The 22,269-nt window shown below is 35.0% G+C and overlaps 1 protein-coding gene across 4 annotated transcripts in view; it reads right to left on the minus strand.

Annotated features, from left to right (window-relative positions):
* The window catches only part of LOC145671263 (uncharacterized), a 179,561-nt gene that overhangs the window by 135,309 nt on the left and 21,983 nt on the right, over positions 1–22,269 (minus strand). For all 4 annotated transcript variants that reach the window (XM_081740189.1, XM_081740188.1, XM_081740190.1 and 1 more), the window contains one exon: positions 1,888–1,942. In XM_081740189.1, the coding sequence (XP_081596315.1) occupies positions 1,888–1,913 (26 nt within the window). In that variant the 5' untranslated portion in view covers positions 1,914–1,942. The remainder of the gene's footprint in view (positions 1–1,887; positions 1,943–22,269) is intronic.

Genomic DNA, 22,269 nt, shown 5'->3' on the forward strand with positions numbered 1-22,269 from the left:
AAGTTTAACCTCATGGACATGAAAGGGATGAAGAATAACATGTTCAAAATGACTATATTAATCTCGAATCCAAAACTTTCAGGACTACTAAGCTAATTGGTGACATTCCAGATGACACTTAAGCCCAAGTTTAAGCAAGACAGGACATGTCAGCTGGTTCGGAAATTAACAAGGTTAACGTCGAAGCAGTTGCTCTAGCTCTTCATTAGTTATTTAATTAAGTCATATTGACTGGAACAACGCCAAAGGAATTACTCTTTATTATGTATTTATTTCATTCATATTGACAGGACAACGCTTTGTTCCTTATTTACTCTACTTATAAAGACAGAAGAAATGCCGAAGGTTTTGCTCTTTCTTAATTTATTTCACTCACTTCTTTACACTTCTTTTTGAAATTTTTGACTACGAGCGGACTGATGCAGACTCAAAATGTATGCATAAGAAGAGAAGGATAAATATCAGGAACGATAGATCATAATGTTACGTCAATAGTTTCTGAGGTTGCTGAGATGAATAGTGACGCTCCAGATGCCGTTTAAGGTAGGCCTACACAAGGTAAACGAGTTAAGCCGCCATCAAGCATAATATTCTGGTAAGGAAAGACTGTGAATAACCTCTTGGAACCCAATAAACCTTCCAAATACAGCAGTGCTCTTCTTATCAGTCTCTCAACTAATAGAAGAACTTTCTACAATACAAGATCTGAACTTGGCATGATCAGTAAAATTACTGGCCTAAATCCAAATGGAAATAAAGAGCCATGCCACTTGATACTAAGTTTGATCAAGATGAAACACAAGTCAGTTAACAATAACTTATTTTCAAGGTTGTGTAACTTTGGAGAAACACAACCAAAGAATTATGCTGTAGATTCACTAATACTACTTCTATAGCTTAAAAAAAACAGAAGTCCCAACACCGCAGAAACAACTCACCAATTGATCTTATAATGTGCCACTTCAATTCAAATGTTCACTTCCCTGTTTTATATTAAATTATCCTCTCACGCTCTTCTAGGCTCACCGAAAGTTCTTTCCCAGTTAATTTCTAAATACATTGACATAAACTGACACTATACGTGAAAAAAATTGTGCGTGTCTGAACATATAGCTGTTGCAATACACTTAAAATCTGTGTACAACATTACACGAAAACAGTCTGTTCTCAATTTTGTGCAATCATACAGTTTATATACATTAAATATATGTACGAATATGTTTTCGAAACATTTCACAATCACTGTAGTTTTAAAATACAGTTTAAAATACACTCCTCATAAAATCAGTGATCTCAAATACTTGTACAAACTCGCACATGACCAGCTCCATACCGAAACGCTGCTCTCAGAATTATATTTCCGAATTGCATTCAAACAAACTCGTAATACATCTTTCATTGTCAATAGATCAACGCTCTCTATTCTATAGGCTTCCTAAGTTATACAATGAAATATCACATACACCTGTAGATTTATTTAATTCTGAAACTGCATATAACTCTTGCACTACGACGTCATTTTAATTGATAAACTCTAGTCAGCTATTGTCAACCTTTCTTCTTGTTACTTATTATTAGTAGTATCTTACGTTATCATCTCTCAGATTTGTTAGATATTCCAGTGCAAACTTGCGTTCACATGTATCTGGAATTATGTTCATAAATAAAGTAAATAAAAAGTAATATTGTAAAAACGGTTGCAGGTACGATGAAAAATAAATAACATAGCAAGAGCGGATGAATATGAACTCACGAAATTTGAACCTAAACTAAAAGTCCATTTCAGTCATGCCATTTCATTTGCAATGTTAAATTATTCTAAATATTGCAGTAACTACTGAGTCTTTGCTGTTGCACATTAACAAATTATAAACATAAAGCTCTTACCGAAACATTTCCAGCAGGTAATCCATCGTTTGTTTGTTTCTCAACAATATCACACCTGAAATAAATAATTACAGAAATCAATATTGCATGACAAAAATATAATAATATATACGTAAACTTTATTCTTATGAAATAATTAAAACTATCTTTTTCACTTGATACCTACGAGTAACAGACATATATCTCATAAAACAGTTAATCGAAATCGATGTTACAAATTTATAAGTATTTTTCGCTTATATACAGATAATAAATCCATAAGGAATATATTCCTAAATATCTGGGCACTTATTGCATGTTAGTGAACAACACCACACTGAAGTAAGTTTGCTAAGAATCGAACATAAATACACTGTCAGATACTATTCCGAACAAACTGGCCGCTTCCTTGTCGCTAAAAGAAACGTTGTCGCTTTTAATGGGCAGGAAACATAGATTCAGTTTTTCGCGGACGTATGTATGTTTTGGCTCTGAAATTAACCGGCAAGTTCACCTAATACGTGCATGCGTCATATTAAAAACATACTCCAATCGATAAACTGAATTTGTTGGTTGAGTTTTGGACTTAGTTGTTGACAACCGTAACCTATTAATTTCTAGACTACCAGTATTTAACTATGTCAATGGTCCTTTCTTTTTCTTTTTAAAAACTATTTTCTACGCTCTTACGATGATTCAATAATGTTGTCGGAGTTTCATTCACCTGTTTTATTATTTACGTGCAGGGTAAAGATATCCCATTAAAATTTGTTTATTTTAACAGACGACATAAATGATCCACACCAGTAAGTGAAAATAGTTAACTTTTCCATCTACTTTTATCTAAATAGTTTTGGTAATAATTTTCTGTTTGTTATTTACATAAATTAACTTTAAATGTAGATAGTAGCCTTTCAATTATTTACATTAATACAGGATATAATCGTAAGAATCAAATGATGCTGCTACATAATATACATTTCATACAAAGCTTCGTTCCGATTTAAGCATAGAACTGTTTAAATTATTAATAATTTATAATTATAAGGAACGAAAGTGAAAATAATTTTCCAACTAAATATCTTCAAGGATTTGTTTCTTGCCATGTTAAAATCCTTGTAAAATTAAAATCTAAAATACTCATATTGCTTCTCATTATTACTTCAGAATTTATTATCCTGAACTTATTGTTTACCTTAAGTTCTTTAGAATTTATTATCCTGAACTTATTGTTTCTCTTAAGTTCTTTAAGTTGGACCTAGTTAACATTGACATGAGTATAATGGACAACTGCATGACATACACGATCAGGAAATCTTTAAATTTTACATCTCACGGTTATGCTGGGTAAGCTAAAGAGGACGATGGTGATGAGAAATGAATGAAATGGTGGAATGAAGAAAGTGGGAGGAAACGGAAGAACCGCTAGAAAACCCATACACATGGTGTATGTCCACCACAAAGCTCACCTGGCGAGAGCTGTGATCGAATGCTCCAGAGGTGAACACTCTATCAGTGAGCCACCGCGGCCCGTATAGACGATTAGAATCTTTATCTGGGCCTCGATAAATATTTACCTTTTAATGAAGTGGAAAACACCTATTGTGTACTGACCGCGAAGTACTGCCACTGACTTCTTGAATGATCTTTCAGCAAGAAGACAGGTTACTCTACTGCCAATTCAAGATGCAACAGGAACGGTTCCAATTTTTCCAGCGAGAAAATTCAATGTGCAGGTGAGAAGAAACAAAAGTGGTCTGCTAAAACGAGATCGATGTTATAGCACTTGAAGAAACAGTAAAAGCCGGATCAATGCCTCTGAAGAAAAAAGAATACACCAAGAAAATCTCAAAGAAATTAGAATTTTTATGCCAACGTAATGGGGACCTTAGGTGGCGCGGGCCTTGGATCATACAGAATCTACAATTATGGTTTATGACAAGCGCCTGACTAGATCCGACAAAATCCAGTTTGATAACCGTGGAAATTCAGAGTTGTCTTGAAATATGGAAAACTTTCATCTAACATTAAGAACTGTTGGTTTTCTTTAGCAATAAGTGACTTACAGAAAAAAAAATGTAGATAACGTGAATGCACACTGTTTCTATAATATACTGATTTCACTTGCTTTATAGCCCCAAATCCCAGCTTAATCACGTATCTCGCTACCTCAGTTCCTTGTTCTTTATTACTTCACATAAGTCATAAGAGCTCATCAGCTAAATTCTTTCATCCGCAGTATTCTTTCAGCTATTTCTCTCTCTGACTTCTCTACAGTGATTTTCCATGGGTCTGTTTTCTTCTTTCTAGTGTTTTTCCTCCTTGATACTCTGATATTGACTCACAGTCAAAACACTCGTAATAGCTAACACAGCATTCAGACAATGGTAGCATTCAGAAAATAATTAAAAACACTATCCCAGTACTTTAAAAATTATCCAATGACTCAAAGAAAATCGACATATTTTTGAGTGGGATTCGACTGGTCATTCAATATCCGTTCACTAGAATGTCATCGTTAACCCAAAATTGAATTCTACTCGTATCAACCGACACATTATGTTGGGAGAGATGCCTGTAGATCATAAAATAGTCCGATCAATAATTACAGAATCCCTGCTACCTAATCATAAAAGTCATCCTCCGATAAATCAAGCAATTCGTGTGATACTAGATAAATGTATAATATTAATATTAATAATAATAATAATAATAATAATAATAATAATAATAATAATAATAATAATAAACACTGCGTGTGGAAGCTTTCTAGTATGTAATTACTTTAATTTAAAGGTACTTTCGCTGGGGTGTAATCTCTATATATAATAGTAGTATCACTGATTGACTGACTGATCAACACCTTGGCCGAACTGTTTACGCTGGAAGGTTGAAATTTACACACTACACTGGGAGAAATTAAAGAATCATCTACCTTTTAAATACATCTACTGAGAAACCGTAATTGCTACTGCCAACACTGCAACTTCAGTACTCTCCTTGTGTTCTGGTGCTTTGCTTTTCCCTCCCCTTATTCTCAAAACATTAAATTTGAAGACACACACCAAACATTACACAAAACCACAAGTAAGCACAATGTTACAACAGATAGGTCAGCAAGATAAACAGAGTATCTGAACTATAAAATATTTTCATCATTACATCAACAGACATTACAACCCATATCTTAATTTATAGTTTAACGTCTAGTTTCAAGTACAGTATATTGTACAAGGGAAATATTTTTCAGAATTAACGAAATTGCTCTAGCTTTTAGATTAACGAAACAGTATATCAGATATTATTCTAAAGAACATATTAACATTTTATGTTTAACACTACCTGAAAAATTGATCTTTTCCTCTACATTACACTTAGAGAAACACGTTATAATCTACAATGAATCGTTGCATATATAACGAAAAGCCGTAAACATAACTTTTTAGACTTCCATATTTGAACAGTTATGTCTGTCCCTCAGTCTGTCGATAAGTATCGGAGCAAAAGCGGTAAGAGATATCGAGAAACGATATTTTGGAATTGATTGAAGCCCCAGTAATGGCTCCATCTCATATGTTTACCTTATATTCAAACAGGAAGTGCCGGAGATTAAGTTTCCGGATTCAACGTTGATCGCCACAGAACAAAAACGGTAATAGCGACAACCAGTTTACTGGAATCGATTCAGCGTTTCCAGAAATATCTCCACCCTTATAGTCTACTGAAAGTGATAGAAATATACTATTACTTCCGGTTTCAATATTTATCTCAATACAGCAAAACGAAAGGGAAATCAAAAGGCGTTGTTTTGGAATGGACTCAGCATCCCGGGAATAGGTTTCGTTTCTTTTGCTAACATTCTACTTAAATTAGAAAAGGAGAAATCAACCATTTCCGGTATCAATATTGATCACTATACAACGAAAACGATAATAGTCGGTCACAGCTTGTTTTTCTGAATCAATTCAGAGTCTCAAGAAAAGGCACCATCTCTACGCGTATTAGTCTACTAAAACTGGAAACGGTAATATTTACTCGTACTTCCACTTCAACGTTTATCGCCGTAAGATAAAAACTAATTGACAGTGACAAGTTTTTATATATAGATAGATCGATAGATAGATAGATAGATAGATAGATAGATTCGACGTCTCAAAAAATATTCAATATTGATGTGCATTGATTGATTGGGAAGAACGCTAAGAGAGATCGCGAAAAATTATTTTTTTGTTTTTATTAATTTAGCGTCCCACAAATGAGTTCCACGTTTTCCGATCTTCAGCTTCCTCTATCGGAAAACGTTTCCAGGCTTAAATCGAAAATTTGAAAAAAAAACTAGTCCCAGGACCTGCCAAAAGGCAGAATACTTAATAAACGAGTTCCATCTCCTCCACTAATATTCTACTCGAAGTGGGAATGGTAAAAATCAATTGTTTCCGGTTTCAACTTTGATTGCCATAAGACAAAAACGGTAGATAGCAACGAACTGTTTTTGGAATAGGTTTAAAGTCTCAAGGAAACATATAATTTCCATTTTTATTAATATTCTAAAACCAGAAGTTCTAAAAGTTGTCTATTACCTTCAGCTGTAATACTGATTCCCATCCACAAAGAGAAAAGGTCAATAAATATGAGGCCCTATGAAGCGTTCAAGTTTTGTGCGAGACTTCGATTTGAGACGACTTTTACATAAAAGGTGCAGAAGGAAAAACACAATATACTGCCCACAGCAAACGCGGGGTCATTTGCTAATATGATTATAAAAATTTAATGAGAGCACGGTCCTTATACAAGTACAATGCTTTGTATTTATGTTTCTGACATCTCGGGTATTCAAAGATCAAAATTCTTTTTGAAATAGTGTTCGGTATGGACACTACAACAGTGCCTGCAAGAAACTGGGTATTATATAACAATGAAAAGTTCCGTTCTGATATGAAACATACTTAGAAATAGGGGAAATACATCGAACTTTCCGAATTAGCACGCCTCTTAAAGTTTAAAAAAAAAAAATACATATATTGGAGATCTTTCAGTATTAAATACATGGGTCTTCCTGTTACCTTCTGTGAGTGGTAGTCGGTTGTAAGGAGTCGATCTTTTTTTTTTTTACGTGTCTACTTCTTTAAGTACCTAATACTCTAAGAAAAGCACTAAATTGCCACGGCTATATTTTTCAAAAGTTATTAGGCTAGTAATACTTGTTCATACACTTGTGATACTAGTGTAAATATACGAGTGTGTTTTTCTTGAATCTACACAAGAGTAAAATACTAGTGTTACAAGGGTAAGTGACTTCCTTTATCAGCGATTTTGTTTTACAAAACACTTGTATAGAGCAGTTAGCATATAATTTACTAGTATATATATATATATATATATATATATATATATATATATATATATATATATATATATATATATATATAAGATTTGTCCGTGTTCGTGTAATTTCACAAGTACCGTATAAATAGCTGGGTGTTCTCCTGTAGGCTGGAAGACTATTTCCAACTGCAGTGTACAATCAAAACAGAAATCACCAATAAAGCGTTCGTGAATATCTTCCTTATTGTCGTTTTCCGTACATTTTTCATGTAAGTAAAAATTTACTTGGTCCAACTTTGATGCAGTTTAACTAACAATATCACTAATAAATATCTTTTTACACATTATATCATAAGAACTATTTTGCAAGAAAGTGAAAAAGCAATTGTTTGAAGCAATTCTACCCAAAAATGCGAATAAATGTTGTACTCATTCCCATATTGAATATTTAAAGATTTATTTGCCAAAATTCCGTATGTCTACTTTTGTAAACTACCTAATACTTATAGTCTAGAAAAGCACTAAACTGAAAGGAGATTATTTCCCTAAGTTATTAGACTAGTAATACTTGTACATACACTTGTGATACTAGTGTAAATATATTGTGTATGTTTTTCTCGAACATATACAAGAGTAAAATACTAGCCACAGATCTGTCGACTAGTGTTGCAAGAGTAACTCACTTCCTTCATCAGTGATTTTGTTTCACGAAACATTTGTAATTTACTAGTAAATATCCACAAGAGTTTGGAGACTTGTATCGTGCGTTTGTGTAACTTCACAAGTAAAAATAGATCAGTGTTCTGTTGAAATAATTGAAAAAAGTCCGAAACCGAGTGTAAACTGTGGCTAAGCAATTGTACAAATAAAAGCCATTGATTTATGCAACACTGTCAATGAAGGAAAAAGTTCAGTTGATTGTAAGGAAAAATTAAATACCCCCCTCCTCAAAAAAAGGAGCGTTCAATTTATTATTTTAATTTTTTTATATTTACTTTGCATTTGGACTACTTTTTCCCGCTGACCTGCAAAGTAACTGAAATTCAATCTAAGCAAATTAGTTGAAATATTACACATTAGTCCTTAGTTGAATACTATAATAAATTACTGTATATAGCGTGTGCAAAATAATAGTATCAATCCGGTTTTACGTTATTTCGGCTAATACATGTCCCGAACATATGAATAATCTTTGTGTGCTCCAACGAGATCATGCAGCTGGTACGCCTACAATATTTTAGTCTGTTCATTTATTTTTTTGTCAAATTTGTATTTTTGTATTTTGACAAATTACTATCAAACTAAATATATTTTGATTCCCTTATCACATTCAACATACTGAATTTCCATTTTGTTACCATTAATTTCGTATAAATTAACTAACACTATAGAAAATAGCCAGACAGACAGCATTTCATATACTATCATGTTTTCTACGTATATCAACCAACTTGTAGATTTGATACGTGACTAATGTGAAATATGTCCTATTCACAAGTTCTTTTAAAATTTTTCCGAAACTGAAATTTCAAGAACTTGTGAAATTCAGACTTGTAGCTTGTGAAGTATTAGATAAGTGGTTTTGAGACACAGGCCCCAGGAAACTTAAATTTACATAACGACATAAAATCAAAAGCGAAAGTGTTAAAATAAATAAATAAGGCCTCACTCTCGAAACAAATTGTGATCTATGGTATCAGTATCAACTAATCCAAATTTTGACGATATTCTAGGTTCGATCCCAATAAAATGTATACAACCTCCAACCTGCGCTATTGTCCCCAGAGAATGGGAGCCAGGTTACATTTCGCAGATGGCAGTAAATCCAACAATCAAATATACAAATAGACACAATAAAAAATTACACATGTAATAGATAAACTAAAAGTTGAGATGATACCGGCGACAGAACTGTTGGTAGCTTTGCCTCGTGTGATTCGGAAAGCAAACATGCATAAAAGGTAATGAATATATATTCATTATATACATTTAAAATAATAGGAACTCACTAAACATGAAATATTACTCCTTCACTATATACTTACGGTTTATTTCATGAACACAGAAAGCGCAAATAATAGTCTAACAAAAAAGCTAATGGCGGACAAGATAAATATGTATATGATGTGCTGACGTTTTACATCTCGCCATAACTATTAAATCACGATGATCTTTTACATTATAATTAGTTCAAAATTCAGATCACTTTTAACTGCACACTGTATCATATATATTTATATACGAAACAATTGTAAATTCACAGTTATAAAAAATATTTCGGAACAATACAACTACGCGTCTCTTTCTACAATCTGTTGGCACCAATGCAAAACGCAAAGCAATCCAATCAACTTTTAATCTTATGTCATGTGACATAATTATCCAATTACAGCACAGTACACAAGTGTTTGCTTACAAATACATGTATATTTTTTCTTCAATTTGTCAAGATCTCAACTCCAAGCGGAAGTTTCCCCTTCATGCTTTATATATATACATATATATATAATTTCTTGTTTACAGGAAACGCCCTGGATCACCGCCAAGCGACAAGGAAACAACAACAACAACATAAAAGTCTTCTTTCTTAAAGTATGACGGTGTAAAGGCACTGAACCACACGGTGTGTATTTCTCCTATACAGCATGAATATAAAATTTAATTTACAAAATCGTTGAGTAATATTCAGAAAAGTATGGCCTCTCACTTTCTTTAAAAGACTGTACACTCATAAAAGTATTTACAGTATTTAAACACTTTTTTAATAACGGATGCAGTATGATCGCGTGATGTAATATTCGGTTAAATGAATATAAGAATCTTACTGCCGTACAGAGATTATACAGTAATAAAAAAATATAATATTGAGTGTATTTCCAATGATTCATTAAAATTATTCCTGTCGCAGTAGAACATTGAAAATTGAATGCACAATTATATACTAATTAAAACGATCGTATACGACTGACTTGTTTTCCAGATGACAAAAGATAAATGCCTTTTCTTATCAAAATCTTCCCAAGCATTGTATCGCAATAAATACTAACAACAATTATTTTGAAACATCACATATACTTTATAGTTATTCTAAAGCAAACCGTAAGGATATGTAAATTACTTAATTATTTACAAAAATATAAACAAAATTACTGATTTCTTGTTGATATTCCTGATTTCAATGACTTTAAATTGGACGACGAATTTTTTCCAGTGCTGATTTGAATATTATTGTATGACGATAATGTGCTTGTCTGTCTGTTACACATATTCTAAAATGTTAGTCACAACTTTACTATGGCAATTTGAGTGATTCTTCCACCATATTCAGTCCGTCTTATTATACTACACGTACTCGTTTGTTCATATGATACCTTTGTCTTATCAGGCGATGTTACCCTCGTCGGACATATGTATACGATCATTTACATTCCATACTACTTTCATCCTTCAAACGAATTCAAAAATTATCTAGAACTATTTTTAATTATAATTAAAAAGTGGAATTAAATTTTTAGAAAAGTAAACTGCAAAAGGAATGAAAACAAACGCTATTTTTCCTTCCTACTTCTCATACAACCTGTAGTATTCTCGTATAGTAGAACAGTGTCAGAACAATGCTTTGTGTTAGGATGAGCCAGTTAGTATTATAACCAGGGTGCATACAAAAATTGCGGAAAAGAATTCCGTGACTTTTTCAGGTTTTCCAGAATACTTTTGTTTATCATTTCCCCTGATTTGTAATTAGCCACACAGACTTTCACATAGTAGAAAATCAAGACCAAGAAAATATGACAACGATAATACATACATAATATGTTTTTCCTAACCAAGTAGAATAATGAATATAAAAACAAATACAAAACAATTTATTATGAAATTACAGACCACTTATCTACTAAAAATTTCAGCACAAAGAAAGAAATTTAAAAAAACTTCTATGAAACTTTAGTCTGAGACGACTAGTCACATGATAAAAGTTGTCATACATGAAAGGAAAAATCAGTGAGACACTCACTGAAAAAGGGTCGATGTACACTCATGTCCAAAATTATTGTTGCATGTCTATAAATACGTTGCTGTAGGAATATAATTTGATAACTAATTTGCCTCGTATTTCTTACAATGTTAGTATGTGTATAATCGGCAAAAACATGTATATGGCAAATTTCATGTCAAATAGCAGTAAATAAGAACAATAAAACTTTCTTGTCCATTTAGGAACATTTTGTTTTACTCATTCTAATTTTCTTATTTATAGTTCTTTTCCTATGAAATTTACCCCAAATATACATTTCCCGATTATACATATAGTATCGGTATTGAAAGTAACCTGTAAAATTATAAAATTATATTCTTATAAGAAAACAGTTATAGATATGCGACAATCATTTTGGACATGAGTATACGTACACTCATGTTCATTAAATCTTGCGTGTATACTGTGGTTCACGATTTTTCGCATTTATTATATTTTTCCTCCACTTGGTTAAAGTTAAGTGATTATTAAGTGGAGATAACAGAAAACATTAATTGTGTGCAAACGTTTAAAAAAAAAATACAATTATAAACTAAAAATACAATTAAGCTCTACCAGGCAATCATAGTTTCAAACGATTTTCGTAGTAGCGAAGAGAAATTCAACATTTCCATTAAAGTTAAAAAAAAAAAAAAAAATGAAATTAAATCTTTGAGTTTTACGTCCCATGGTTATGCCGGGTAGGCTAAAGAAGACGGTGATAATAGCAAATGAATGAAATGATTGAATGAAGAAAGTGAGAGGAAATGGGAGAACCCCGAGAAAACCTACGAGCACGGTGTTTCTCCACCACAAAGTCCACACGGCGCGAGCTGGGATCGAACCAGGGATCCCAAGCACCGGAGGTGAACGCTCCAACACTGAGCCACCGCGCCCCCCAATATATCGTTCGCAAATATAGATCAACATGATCAACATTTCGTTCGCAAATAGAAACAAAAAAAAAAAAAGCCCTTCATTTGAGGCTCAAAGCGACGCGCTATGGTTAGAAAATATGAATGTATGGTATAAAGTACGAAATTCATACAACTTAGTCCCCATGGGTGAATAAGTAGAGTGAAAGACTATGAACTCACATAGCATTTTGATATCAGATCGAATCCCATTCTTTCCTTTTTGTCATTTCTTACAATAGTAGGATACTTGAAAGATTTTCATATTAATAAGAACTGAAACAATATAATAAGAAAGTAACCCATGTTAATTATTATATTGTTTCAGTTCTTATTAATATGAAACCTATGTTAATTTCTTCCTTTAGTCTATGAATCTACTTAGAAGTATAATACTGTGGTAACAGCTTTTATATGCTTGCTCCTCCCACCACCTCGTTGCAACTTCAAACTCAAGTAAGCAGAGGAGGGGAAAGAGTGAATCATAAATAGACACTACTCACTCTACAGGGCTGCTTGCAATCTTACTACAAAAGGAAGTTATACAATCAATGAAATAGAAAAGGTTATCATTTTCAAACTAGTCGATGGTAAACTGTCCTTAAGCTTTTTAATTACAGCATATTAAAAAAAATCACTGGGAAAGCATACAAAGCAAAGAGTGTGATCACAACCACAAGTTTGGCTAGGGAGAGAAAGATTTTTTTTCTTTAAGCACATAAATTTAATAAGGTTTAAAAGCATGCAACACGAGCACTTCGAAAGAATACAGAGTTCTTACAAAATTACTTTTAACATTTTCCCTGACTTTTCCAGGTGCAAGACCAACCATTTTCCCTGACCCGCGACATTTAATAAGATAATAGGTATTGATGATGAATGCCTGTAAAAGCTAATAAAGAACTTGGGCTAGTGATTCTCAACCTGTGTGCTGCAAAAGATCAGCAACTTTCCGTTTGCAACACTATACAGTAAACAGAGCCATACTTAAGGCTTATAAAGTAGACAAGCAAACCAGTGTAAGCTAATCAAAGATTTGCTATTTGAGCTAGTGAAGAAACTTTATAAGACATCTTCAAATAATATTTCACACTAACGTTAAATTTCTTATCTATCTATATATATATATATATATATATATATATATATAAATATAAAATGGTCACCCTTCTCCCCAATGAGCACCTGTAACTTAAGAATTCTTAAAATAATGTCAATAATTGCTTCTATTAATTTCGAAGAAAATAAGAGGCACTCCTAAAAATTTAGTAAAAAAAATAAATAAAACTTTAATGGAATATCTCAATATTTCTTCGAATTCAATAAAATGAGAAACTTTTCAAAATAATGTGTAAATGTATATGCAACTGTGAGAATGCAAATTGTGAATTTTTTTCCCTCAAACGGAAATATTTGAAAGTTTAACATAACGAAAGTTATGGGGAACGAACATTACAGCTGCCCATGCCAATTCCCTAACCTCTATTTTCTTGTACCGACTTTTTTTTTTCAGTTACTGCAATAGATCCTAATTATTATCACAATAAAACATAAATTTATTATGTTATCCATATTATACAACATATTAAAAGGTAACAAGAATTTTAGGAATGATAAAAAAAAGGCATCATAAGATTGCGATCTTGGCCGATAATTAGTTTTTGGATCAGGAGCTACAGAATTTTTCAACGGACAATAAATCGAGTTTTCGTACTTTTTACGAAATAAGCATATCATACTGACTAGGGATGATTCCATTCCGGGACCAAGTACCTGGGAAAAAGCTATATATCATCTGAAAGCTCTTGCCAAGAGAAGTACGAAACCATTTTCAAATCATGGGCAAACCCGCAACCTGACCTTATAAGGGGCCAGTTTGTTGGTGTTTGTGACCCTATGTATTGCATATTCGACAGAAGTAAAAATGAATGTTACGATGCATCAGGCGTAAGCACTTAAGACCATCATGTTCCCTTTTGGCTCATTGCTAGAACGTAACTTGGGCAAGAGTTTGATAATATCGCTTTGCACCCAGACGTACCCACTTGATCAGTGTTACCAACCAATTGTAAATACAATGGGCAGATGGTTTCTGTACCACTGGATGTATATCCATGAAACGTGGCATAAACACCATTCGTCGCTAGAAAAAAATATACTGTGGACGTATTCCTCCTCCAAGGACCCCAGTTTGTCAGTGTTGATAACCAACTATATAAATGAGAAGATGTAAAGCAGGTTTAGTACGATGAGACGTTTATGCACCAAGATTGGCAGAAACATCACGTGAAATACCATTCATACCATTAGACAATATAAAAATTACACGAAGCTAGTATACTACTATTTGAAGAACTTTCATTTTGAAAATGTTAGCAATACTGATCGACTAGGCTGCTTGGGGAATGGTAACAACCACAGAATGTTTGCTGTTGTCAAATGGTGTTTTTGCCAAGTTTTGTCTCTCTGCATGCAATGATCAAGCAACCTTTTGAGAAAATGTATTTTAGAATGGTTGGCAACACTGCCAAATTGGAGTGCATGGGCAAACTCACACTATGTTTTCCATTGCCCAATGCTGCTTTTGTCACATTTGTTCTATATTCGTTCAATGGCACACATCCTCTTTGCAACATTGTGATATTTACATTTGGTTCGCAACATTGACAACCTAGAATGGTTGGAAAAAATGGTCACACTCGACGTATTTTTGCTATAATGTCGTGTGATGTTACTGTTCAATTTTTACAGTTGGTTGGTAACACTGACAAACTGGGCTCCTTGGAGGAGGAATACGTCCACAGTATATTTTTTCCAGTGACGAATGATGTTTATGCCACCTTTAATGGATATACGTCCAGTGGTACAGAAACCATCTGCCACATGGTATTTGCAATTGGTTTGGTAACACTGATCGAATGGGTGTGTTTGGGTACAAAGCAATATTATCAAACTCTTGCGCGAGTTTCGTTCTAGCAATGAGCCAAAACGGAACATGATGGGCTCAGGCGCTTACTCGTGATGCATCGTAATATTCATTTTTACTTCTGTCTAATATGCAATGCATAGGATCACAAACACGAACAAATTGGCCCCTTATTGGATTAGGTTGCGGTTTTGCCAGTCATTTGAAAACGGTTTCGTACTTCTCTTGGCAAGAGCTTTCAGACGATATATAGCTTTTTCCCAGGTACCTGGTCCCGGGATGGAATCATCCTTAGTGAATTTAAGTGATAGTTTGGGTTGGCTACGCTATATGTAGTTCTCCAGATATAAGGCGTACAAGAAAATTTTTTATTGAATGAAATATATTGGATTTTTTTTTTTTTTTTTTTTTTTTTTGATCAATGGCCACAAAATTTTTGAACAGAATCTAAAACGAGTTTTCTTATTTTTTACGGAATAAGCACATCATGCTGAGTTAAGTGATAGTTCGGCCCCTGATCTAAAAAAGTCAGGGAGTTCACAAAGAAAAGACTCGAACTCTTTCTGATTTTACAAATATATATATATATATATATATATATAAACAAAATAAAATGGAAAAATAAATAAAATAAAATAAAATAAAATGAATAAAATGATGATAATGATACTGATGATGTGTTTCTGTATGATGTTCACTTTCCTTAAGACTGTGGTTGCGTGAATGTGTCACTGATTGATGACCGCGAACCCCCCGGGCCCAGACGGGTAAGCTGTCAACACTCACTGACCCATCCACTACACCAATCATCTCCGGAAAATAGAACTCAAATTGACCCAAAATGTGAAGATTTCTAAGCCTCCTTCATTCTCACTCGCAGTCCAGTATCCCGATCCGCAGTTCATCGTCTGCATCCCATCGCGAGATAGGTTGCAAACCACAATCCGACAAATCAAGACACTGACCCAAGAGTGAAACTGACGGTGAGTGCTTCGAAAATCTGAATGTTTGTATTTACTAACCCAGATAAAAAAAAAAAATCTCAAATTGAATCTAAATCGCGCAACGGGATGGAATTTCGAAAAAAAAAAACTGAATGCCAAAAAATGAATTTTGTTGATCTTATTAACGAAGTGAAATTTCCTGGCAGGTCTGTGATTCCAGCCCCGGTCACACTAAAGTGAAATCAATTCTGTACGTTTTCAAGACGCTATAATTTACTTTCGTTACACTGTTCACGTACTGCTTTCAAAACTCGACATTCTAAGTACTAACAATGCCACTGAAGTTAATTTACTACATGGTTCTAAATAATTAGCTTTGCACTGGATAAGAAAAGATTGTGTTTCGACTCGTATATTTTTATTTACACTAGTTTTCTGTAAGACAAGAAACAAGCCAAACGAATAAGAAAACAAAAGTCGCAAAGGTTAGAAATGCGAATGGAAACTTTTCATAGCTGAATGGGTAAGTTTATCTACAAATGAAATCGAATTACATTTTCTCTTCACATCTCGTGAGAATTTCTACATGTATTTAGTTTCATCGGTCGTAAAACAATTTGTGTATTAGAATATTTACTACAATAGTCACATAAGCCTTATTCTACACATATACTACTCATCAGGGCTGTGTGCTATATACTTTATTCCTTCGTATTTTCTCTTTAATCAAAGTTGTGCAAGTGATTTATACCAGTAGGGTGACCTCTCTTTGCATAAGCTCAGGCCTATCCACTTTTATTTTCACAACAAAACATTTCCACTGAGATAATACATCCACTTAATAAATTCACATGGAAAGAAAAGTATACTTAACCTAAGTCCCTAACCTAACTATCTAAACTAGCTTAACCTAAGACATATAAAAATCACTTTCATCAAACATATTCGTAATCTATAGCACGCACAGCCTATTACTGAGGACGTATTGGACGCTTACCATTCAGCTTTAAATTTTATTTTAATGTTAAAAAAAAAAAAAAAAATCCTAAAATATGTTCTTAAAATTTGAGCTTCTGTTTTCTTAGTGAAGGGAATTCAAAATACAGAGCGAATATTTCACTGCTGATGGACATCTCCCATTATCAATAGTCGTACTAGCACCCTTGTTATTAATGTGAGCCGAAACTTTGTAAACATTTGTCTCATCGTATCCAACCTAAAGTGAAGGTGAGCACGAAACCAGAGAATGGATTTAATTCTGTAACATATAGCAGTACGGAATAATAATAATAATAATAATAATAAAATGTCTGCGATTACATATTCAAAATAAATATTTTGGGGTGAAATGTATGTACTTGAAGGTACACACACTTCATGGACTGTTTATGACAATCGTCCACACTGAAACTCAAAGAAAGAATACTACCCCCCTTCCCCCCCCCCCAATTGAACGAGTGATTTTTGTGTCACATCTCGAAATTTATATACTGTATAACTTAAGGAAAACTATGCAGAGTTTAGCACATTATGTCAGGCGTCATAACACCAAAGGAATAATTCGTAACCAATCCAATGATAAAATTTAGCAGGTTTGTTCGGCCGAAAACAACAACTTGGATTTTACTTCTACCACACTTACTTGTCGATCTCCTCCATGGAAAATAGGATGATGTTTACTTTCCTACCTTGTCAGTCCTTGTTGGGCTTCTCAAAGAAATATCCTACACCACTACTCGGCTGAGTAGTTTCACGGTGACTTCTAAAAAATGGAATTCTGCTTCAACTCCAGACAGCTAAGCTTCACCAACAAAAATGGCTTACGTCAGCCACTCACGCTCTGACGTATAAATTTGCTCACACAGTCGTAACTCTATCGTCCATTGAGCACAGCAAACACACTCTGCATACATATACTGTCCAAAGACATGAAAGGTCTCAACGATTTCGTGTTGTTACTTTTAAAATTTTTATTTTTCCACGTTTAATATCGACGAAGATAATTGTACGTCCACCACTTAACACTGCTTCCGGTAAAAGACAAAGACAATGGGAAGACGATCCCTAATTGGAGATTCATTGTGACGTAACTATACGATGATAGGTTTATCTCTCAAGATCAAAGAAAGACGAAAAATCTCAACCACAACTGTGATTGCGGAAGACCCAATCACAGATAATTTAGGTTAAACAAAGAGATGCTTCAAGAAGCTACTATGGCTGACTTTACAAATGTGAAATTTTAGAGAAGATTTTGAGATAAAAAATTTTGATTTCTTTTGAGAATCCCCTAAGCCAGAAATATGCATGAAAATTGACTGGAAAGGACTCAAAACGACCAGATACAACCTTATTTCCTAAAATTACATTATATTTTAGTTAAATATACGAATATTGTTCAATGTAAATAAAATATATTTTACCATATATTTCCCTCTAAATATATTAAAATCATCATTTCAAGGAACTTAACGCAATTTTTGCGATCTACTTAAAATTGAGTAAACGATTAGTTATATATTTAAAAAAAATTAATAAATATTAAATTCATATATATATATACTGGTTGCCCAAAGCTTCCGTGCCATGTTACATTATACCATGCATAAGGTAACATCCTCCGGGAGCTTCGGAAAAAAAAAAATCTAACTTAGAAGTTCTAAGTTAAGCTCCTTTTTTTTCTCTTTCTCTAACCTAACATTTTAGTCACAAAATACTCTAATGCAATGCAATCAATATAAGAAATGTTTTTGAAAATTTTGCAGAGACCTTAATCCTAACAAAGAATTTATAACTACTCTATATGAAAGAAAAAGAAAAATTGGACACACAAAAGAGACACAAAACAAACAAAAATTACCTTAATCTAAACTTAACCTACGATTCTCTCTCTCTTTCTTTTTTTTTTTTTTTTTCTTCTTTTCTAATTTGTGTCATGTTTTGTTCGGTTCAACCTCCCAACAGCTCTCTCCTCTTTTCTTCAGAGCATCGAAATAATTTGAGGTTGTCGAAACTCTGAGTACCAATATTTTCTCCTTTTAAACTTTGTAATCTAGCTGAATTTCTAGTTATAGAAGAAACAATGTATGGTCCCACATAGGTATCCATAAACTTTGCAAATACTTTCTTTGGTATGGATGACACGTAATGTGTTTTAACCATTACCAATGAGCCTTCAGTAATGGTGTCCTGATGTTTCTGCTGTTTTCGTTCTTTCTTGGGTACAGTTGCTGGACTAGATATGACGAGCTTCTTGTCTTCACTGACGGGGAGTGATTCTTTTGGCCAAATGAAATTCTCTTTGAAGCTCTTGGACGCAGAGTAGCATAGGAAACGCTCTGCCGGTGTGCATCCAAGTGCATCACACCAGGAATGGTTACACAAATCTTGGGCGGCTTTTAGAAAGGTACTCCATTTGGATTGATTCCCGCTACAATAGAAAACCCTTCCAAATGACATGTAGCTTTCTACAATCCCCGAATTCCGGAAGTTACCAAAACATTTAATTTTGAATTTTGAGGTTCGAGATTAACTTCTGGACAGGTTGATGCCAAACAAAAATTTTGATGTTCTGTTATCGAACTTTCTTCCTTTTGGAGAGTCGAGGAATTCATATCGCAGTCCACAGTCTCCCCTAATGAGGGCTGCGACATGCATTTCCCGAACTATTCCCATTCGCTTCAGATGACTGCGCCATCGGCGGCATGAACGTCGTATACGGCGAAGGCCAACCAATGGACATAGCCATGTTCACCGCTGGGGAAGGAGTGGATGTGGGAGTTGTCACTCCTCCTCCAGGAGGCAAATTCGGCATGTATCCCGGATAGGCTTGCGCTCCCAGTACGTGGTTCGAATTCGGCGCGCACTGTTGGGATGCACCTCGATGACATCCAAAGTTCATTGCTCCCGATTGGTAGTTAGGGTTGGAAACATATGGAGCATTCTGGTTTCCGTTCCCCCAGTTTTGCCTTCGGTTGTTGTACCAGGGTCTTCTGGCCTGAAAATTTCTTCTTCGACCTCGGTTTCCCAAGAATCGATTGCCATTTCCATTTCCCTTGGAGTCACCATTCTTCTTTCCTTCATCCTCCTCTGTCTGCGACGAAGTATCTTTAGTCTCTTGTGACTTTCCGTTCTTTTCGGTCTTTTTCCCCATCTTGGCCTGCCGAATATGCAGACGCTTAAATTTCTTATCCGTCACTGGTTCCATAGGTTCCGGATGGCCTTCTATTTCAGCTATCTTGACAATTAGATGCTGGATATTCTTGGGCTCCACGGCTCGCAACAACTTAGCATCTCCAGCTGGCAGACAATCTAGGACAATCTCAATGAGCTCTGTCTCGTCTGGATGTTGTGCCACAGCATAATACTCGGCTATGACCTTCCAGGCAAAGTCTGTTAGCCGGTTGTACTTGGACCGGTCAAATTTCATCCCTTGGATGAATTTCTTCTGTAGGCGTTCCATCCTGGCCGAGAAATAGTGCTCCTTAAACAGACGCACAAAGTCAGCGTAACTATTGATGTCTTTGCAGACCGTTTGGTACCAAGTCTTGGCCCCAGCCGACAAACAACACGGTATCAAAACCATGCGTTCGTATTCTGACGCGGAGATTATCTTGAACGCCTGTTCTAAGTTCTCTAGAAAAGATCTGGCCAAACCATATTCTCCAGCAAAGTTCGGTAAGTGATTTAGTTCCGACAGCCTTAGATTTAACGATCTATTTCCAGAACATCCCTCATATCTGCTGGGATTCAGGGGAGAGTTGCAGCCAATCACAGGGCTCTTTGCATTAGAATAATTTTGTCCAAGATTTGAATAAGATGTATAATTTGGTCCAAAAGGTAAGTTGCCTGGCATCGATACCACTGTGTGACTACATACTCCCTCCGGAATTCCAACAAACGAAGGAGTCCTGTCTGCGGCAGTACTGGACACTACATGACTTAATCTACATATATTGGAAGTCGAGACCGAAGCCTGAGACCACTCAAGTAATGGATTTAAAGCCCTAGAGGCAACCTAACCACTCATGATATCCCCACAGGTGGGACTGGAATTGTTCGTGACCAAAGAATGTGAATTTATGTCAAACGGCCAGACATTCTTAGTGTGAACGTTGGTCGGCTGACAGAGACTGTCACCGTTGGGACAGTACGAGTCTCCCCAACCGAAGAGACTGGTACATCCACTCGGGTGTCAGAGTCTGTTCCGTCAGATTCAACCCCCTCACAACCAACAAAGTCACGTGACCGCTTGCGACCGACCCGAACTGGTTTTCTTTGCTCCTGATCCTTCACCAAAGTTTGGATCTTAGCCTCGAGTACTTCATAGGATTTCTGGGTGCTCGACTCGATATGCGATAGCTCTTTAGCGAGCTGATCACATCTGCGATTTTGTTTTTCCACCGACAACCGGAGATTCTCCTCAACGGTGTCTAGCCGCGTTGTCATCGTATCTTGAAATTCCCCCACCGAAGTGTACAAATCGCGAACTTCGTTACGGAGGTCCGATACGTCCTTGTTTACATTATCGACTTTTTCGTTTACAATCTGCATCATTTCCGATTTTAACATATCGATTTTTTTATGAATAATTTGGAAATTATTTTTACACATATCAAATTTTTGGTTCATGACACAATCAACCTTTTCAAATTTTTGATCCAAAGTTAGAGTCAAAGTTCGACTGAAACGTTCTAGCATTTCCGCGAGGTCTACTACGGGGGCAGTTGAACCTGCAGTTCCGGTACTATCTCCACCATCGTGCAAAAGTTTCTCTCCCGAGTCGTGTGTCGTGGTGTTCCGTTCACTTCCACTTTCCTGTGACTTTGGAAGCGATCGCACAGTCAGCTGTTTGGCCACACACTTCTTACAAAACCATGGCTCACTACACTTATTTAATTCTTCTACCTGCTCATCGGTTATATCATAGCACTGTGCATGCACCCATCCAGAGCAACCGTCACAATACACACTAAAGCCCTGTATTTCCTCACTACAACACACGTATTCATCCGGGCTACGGGATTCAGTACTTGACCTGCTACCAGCAGACATCTCCATTTCATAAAATTGTTTTCCCTAAGTTACACATATATAAACTCAAGAGTGACTACGCATCGTTCAAGGAGTCGATTGTCATAACAGTCCCCCATTACATTACACTGCTCTTTCAATGTGATTCACTTAGCACTCGCGAAAGATTGAAATAACAGATCCTGGCTGTGGAACGCCAACTTTACAAAGAATATATATATATATATATAAATATAAAATAAAAAT

This window comes from Thermobia domestica, chromosome 15 (genome assembly GCF_964235325.1).
Source record: "Thermobia domestica chromosome 15, izTheDome1.hap1.1, whole genome shotgun sequence".
Lineage (NCBI taxonomy): Eukaryota > Metazoa > Arthropoda > Insecta > Zygentoma > Lepismatidae > Thermobia > Thermobia domestica.